The 5,562-nt window shown below is 47.5% G+C and overlaps 1 protein-coding gene across 2 annotated transcripts; it reads left to right on the forward strand.

Annotated features, from left to right (window-relative positions):
• Nucleotides 1–345: 345 nt before the first annotated feature.
• LOC123091367 (mitogen-activated protein kinase kinase kinase 3) lies at nt 346–4,785 on the forward strand. Of its 2 annotated transcripts, none has more exons than XM_044512864.1 (11): nt 346–832; nt 1,823–2,299; nt 2,401–2,488; nt 2,580–2,642; nt 2,930–3,090; nt 3,191–3,266; nt 3,352–3,411; nt 3,474–3,581; nt 3,664–3,906; nt 4,085–4,215; nt 4,305–4,785. In XM_044512864.1, exons 1-11 carry the CDS (start codon nt 501–503, stop codon nt 4,555–4,557), a joined length of 1,992 nt encoding a protein of 663 aa, XP_044368799.1. In that variant the 5' UTR covers nt 346–500; the 3' UTR covers nt 4,558–4,785. The 2 variants fall into 2 exon arrangements, with proteins under 2 accessions (XP_044368799.1, XP_044368800.1); XM_044512865.1 differs by having other exon boundaries at nt 4,308–4,785.
• Nucleotides 4,786–5,562: the final 777 nt, after the last annotated feature.

Genomic DNA, 5,562 nt, shown 5'->3' on the forward strand with positions numbered 1-5,562 from the left:
GCGTCCCTGTCGGCCCCACCGGACACGTCACGCGACATCCAAGCCACCACCGTGTTCGTGGGCCCCACACGCAGCGACGCAACATGGTCCCCCGCGCCAGCCGCCCCAACAACTGGCGGGTCCCACCTACCGGTCACAAAAGATCGTGACCCCATCGCTACCCGCCTACGTGTGCAGCTTCCAGGCAGGAGACAGATATCGCTACGCGCACGCACAGGGTGAGCTCGAGACAACCAACTGGGGCTGCGCAGGTGGGGCCAAGCGGGCAGCGCCGCGCGTGGGGCCCGCGGAGGGGACCCCGGTCGTTACAAGAGTCCCCGCCCCCTCTCTCTCCTCTCCTCTCCTCTCGCGCGTGTACGCCTCCCTGTCTCCCACCCTCTTGCTCCCGCGACGACGATAGCCATTTCACCTCTCTCTCTCTCTCCCCCACATCTCTTCTCTGAATAGCTCTCGCGGCCGACCGAGCGCTGCACGGCCTGCGGCGCCGTGCGGAAGGCAGGATGCCGGCGTGGTGGAAGGGCAAGGGCAGGAGCAAGAGCAAGGCGGCGGCGCCGGCGGGGGACGCCGGCACAATTCCGGTCGGGAGAGACGGGGAGAAGGACAGGAAGAACAAGAAGGCGAGCAGCTTCGACGAGGCGCTTATTGGCAGGGAAGGCCGCGGGAAGAAGCTGCAGCAGCCGGCGCCGGCAGTCGGGCACCCGCTGCCGCGGCCGGCGTCCATGCCGTCGGCCTCCGCCCCCGCGTCCGCGTCGGCGTCCGCTTCAAGCGGGGGCAGCTCCTCGCTCGGGTCCTCCGCGGCGTCCGACGAGCCGCTGGATCTCGGAATTTACAGGTGAGAGGCAGCGCCATACTGATCACCACCAGAGTACACATACTAGTTGGTCAGGTAGTTAATCTGCTGAGTTTGGGTGGTTGGTTGGTTGCTTCACACACAGGCTAAAAGTTCGAGAGCTTTTGCTCGTGCTCTCGTGTTGAATTCGGTGTAAAGTTTTTGTTTTGGGGGCGCTAGGCGTGGCGTACTAGTTACTGTTCTGCTGAATTATTATTCTTATTCTTTTTGTTGAATATATATGCCGTCAGTGGGCAATTGGAGGTGGTGTTGAGCTGTTCTTGACATCTGTTTGGGTTTCAGATTAGGTTTTTGTGGCTGCTTTTCTCGGAGCTGCAGCTTTGATGTTTCTCTGGTTTTCCTCCCGAAAGTTATGTGTCCATGCTCTGATTTATTCTTTGATTAGTTGGCGGATGAATCCAAATGGAACCGGATTCTGCTGCCCTGTTAGCCTGAAGGAAAAATGGATCTCCTTGAATCTTTGATTCATCTCTTTTTAAAAAAAATAAAAATTCAGGCTATTGCCTGGGCTTTATTCGATGGGTTTAGTTTTGCTGTCAACAGAGATGAAAACTTGTTTTCTTGGTTGCAACACTGAATCCTTATCGTTTGGATCTCCGTTTGCGTTTTGTACTGGATTAGTGATGTCTTTACGGTGATTTTTGGTTGCTGTTATAGCTGTTGTTTGCATTAATTTTTCAAGGCAGTTCCATCAGCCGATTTGCCAATCTCATCTGGAATTTGTTATTGTGCAAATTAATCTCGAACTCTGTGGCCCAGCTTATCGCCGTGTGCTACAAGCATAGGAGACGATGCTTGTTGACCTTTTCTTCTTTCGAATAAAGAATATTACTAAACGACATTCCTTCAATCCCAATTATGCGTTAAGATATGATAGCTCTAGAATGCTTTAAAAAATGTACTACTGATGCCAAGTGATTGGTTCATAAATGTGCGTTTCAACTGACTTGATTTTCATGCTTAATTCAATAGGATATCAGATGCAAATAGAACGCCGGCCATTGATTCTCGGAAACAAAGTCTTGTGCTAGAAGAAGGGCGCTTTGTCATAAATAATCTGGCTTCAGAGAATAACAGATCGTGTGAACCCTCAGTTTCTCCAAGGAAAGAATTTCAACCCAACATTTTGGATCTTCCAAGTGATCGAACGACGTACTGTCATGGCCGAAAATCGACAGAAATTGTGTTTCCTACACGGATGCCGAGCTCTCCCCCTAGTTCAAGAGGCAAACATTGTCCAACCTCACCTGTGCATTCAAGAGCATTTGGGCAATGCCCAGGATCCCCTACTGCGTGGCAAGATGATGCACGGAACTCAAGTTCACCACACCCACTTCCTCTTCCTCCAGGCTCCCCGTGCACATCTTCCCGTTCCCTCCATTCACAATGGAAAAAGGGGAAGTTGTTAGGCAGTGGTACATTTGGGCAAGTATACCTCGGATTCAACAGGTTCGCAGTTTGATGCTAGAGCATTCTATTTTCTCCTCTTCTTCAGCAACTGAACCTTTCCTTTGTACAGTATACTTAAGTGCACTCTAAATGTAATGCAGTGAAGGTGGCCAAATGTGTGCAATTAAAGAGGTTAAGGTTATTGCTGATGATTCAAACTCAAAAGAGTGTCTGAGGCAGCTAAATCAGGTATCATCTTTGGAGCATATTGTCTTAGTCAGCATCATTCTCATGTAACGGAAGTTAGTTCTTTCGTACTGACACTGCTCTTTATTGACAGGAAATGCTGCTCCTGAATCAGCTTTCGCATCCAAACATTGTGCAGTACTATGGCAGCGAACTGGTAAATACAAAACATATGACGATCTTCCATGTTTTATTCTCGATCGAACATGTAACATTATCATCAATTTTATTCGCAAATAAATAAATAAATTACCCAAGCAATCACAGTCACTATAATATTTTATCTGAAAGTTAGGTGGTGCTGCAATGGTTACTTCGTTAGATACATTAGAATATTTATTTCCAATCATAAACCAGTAAACAACTGTAGTGCAAACAATGAAGTGTCCCATTTTATTTGCAGATTTACCCTTTTGCCTGAATAAGTTTCATATTGCAATGCAGTCTAGTGAAACACTCTCAGTCTATCTTGAGTTTGTTTCTGGGGGCTCTATACATAAGTTGCTTCAAGAATATGGTCCATTTGGTGAGACCGTCCTCCGGAACTACACTGCACAGATCCTTTCTGGCCTTGCATACTTGCATGGACGGAATACAGTGCACAGGTACTGAGCAGTCATCAAAGTAAATAGAATAGGATGGCCATTTATTTTGAAAAATATCACGGCTTTCTTACTTATTGATGAAAACTTACCTTTCTCACAGGGATATCAAAGGAGCAAATATACTTGTAGATCCCAATGGTGACATCAAACTTGCAGATTTCGGTATGGCCAAGCATGTAAGTACTAATACTGTGTCAATGATCTGACATGTATTTTATTACACAAACATCAGTTGGTTAAATGTGGATTTTATTTATACAGATATCAGCATACACATCCATCAAATCTTTCAAAGGAAGCCCCTACTGGATGGCTCCAGAGGTAAGACTACTGCAATTTTCCCTTGTTAGTTGAACACCAACTGATATATATTTATTCCCCAGGTTATCATGAATACCAATGGATATAGCCTTTCAGTGGACATTTGGAGCCTTGGCTGCACCATTCTTGAGATGGCAACTGCAAGGCCTCCATGGAGTCAGTACGAAGGGGTGAGTGTTATGACAATTTTATATAGCTATGGTGGTTGTTCTTCTGATGATTGTCTGCTAAGCTTTGTAATCGATTTCACAGGTGGCTGCAATATTCAAAATTGGAAACAGCAAAGACATACCTGATATCCCAGATCATCTTTCTTCTGAAGCGAAAAGCTTTTTGAAACTCTGCTTGCAGCGCGATCCTGCTGCGCGCCCAACTGCTGCTCAATTGATAGAACATCCTTGGGTGAAAGACCAAGCTTCAGTTAGGTCCTCTAGGTCTGGCTCTGGCATTACTAGGGATATGTTCTCAACTTCCACTGATGGCAGCAAAGCCACGGTACGTCTACAGTCTATGACTATGCACTGTCAAACAGTGGGCTATATTATGAAATCCGCCTATGCTTGTGCTATGTATGATGACCAGTTATGGCTGGATGACATTATCTCTCATATTTGTTGGCCTCAATATTGAGTGTGGTGTCCTTTAATTTCTAACCACTGTGATCAAATTTCAGGTAAAGACAAGCATCGAGTTGTCATCCTACAGAAGCTTATCACCTCTACGAGATACTAATCTCAGGCTGAGAAACTTAGTGGTGCCAGCATCTTCTATTCCTTCGATATCAACTCGCAAGGCCTCTGCCATGTATGTTCTCGTTCACTAATTTTGCTAAAAATATGGTAAATTACGTCTCTTCTATTGTCTAACAAAATCTGGTAATCTGATTTGTCCAGCAGCGCATCCAATGTGCGTATGAACATGTCCCTGCCCGTCTCGCCATGCACTAGCCCGTTACGGCAGTACAGGCAGTCGAACCGGAGTTGTTTGCCATCACCTCCACATCCAGCATATTCGGCTGGAGCAGCCAACTACAGCCCTATCAACAATATGCTGTACCCTACACGGCCAAGCAACTATCTCACAGACCCGTGGCTTGAAACCCCTCGCCAGAAAACGCAAACATTTGATTCTCCAAGAAGATTGTAGAAATTCCAATCGTATATGTTTTGTATACTGGAAGAAAGTATACTCCATAAGTTAAGGTGTTAGAACTTAGGAGGACAAAGGTGTCTTTTTTGCTTTCTGTTTTGCCCTGTATGTATCTCCCCTCAGGATACAGTTGCCTCGTCCTTTGTACAAATTCAGGAAATGAGATGTAGTGAAAAACAATAGCATTTTTGTTAAAAAAAAGAGAGAATGGCATTTCAGGCTGTACCTGTATCTGTTGTGTCCCTCGTATGATCAGTTTTGAATGAATACATGTTTCTTCTATCTTCAGAAGCCGGGTGATTTACAGATAAGGTGTTGCGAATTTGGAGAAAATCAGGGCAGCTTTATCTGATGCACTTTGAAAACATCCCCTCTGTATGTCACCGTCTTCTCTTCGACACCAAGGCCCCACAGATGCCCTTGCAGCTTCAGTACTCCCTTGGCACCCTCACCTTTCTTGACGACGATATCGTTGTTAGTCCCAGTGTCAGTATTTGCCGCTTCCCAGACAAAGCTGAAGACATGGAGAGCGCGGCTCAGCTGCTTGATGCCGCTCCGGACCGTGAGTTCATCGCCGTCGACGAGGAATTTCACGGCGTGTATGGTGACATTCTTGCCTTCCTTGCCGGACAGGCATTTGCCGATATGCACCTCGATGTCCCGGACAGTGCCGTAGAGGTAGAAGAGCAGCAGCGTGTAGAGGCCCCGGGACGAGTGCCCCAGGTTCTTGGACAGATTCCTCTGCACCAGGCAGTCCTGGTGGCGCGCCTCTTTGAAGGCGATGTCCCTCTCGACAATGATGTCGCGTATCTGGTACAGCCCCTCTTTCATGGCCTCCACCTTCTGCGCCTGCCCGGCTAGCCGCTCGTCGGTTGCCAGGCTCTTCCCCAGGTCCGTGAACATGTCCAGCACTTCTTGCCATGTCTTTGCCGGCGGCGGCGCATGGGACGGCCTCCTGTACGGCGTTGGGCGCATCCAGGACGGCGAGGAGGACGTCGCCGC

This window comes from Triticum aestivum, chromosome 4B, assembly GCF_018294505.1.
Source record: "Triticum aestivum cultivar Chinese Spring chromosome 4B, IWGSC CS RefSeq v2.1, whole genome shotgun sequence".
NCBI classification, from domain to species: domain Eukaryota; kingdom Viridiplantae; phylum Streptophyta; class Magnoliopsida; order Poales; family Poaceae; genus Triticum; species Triticum aestivum.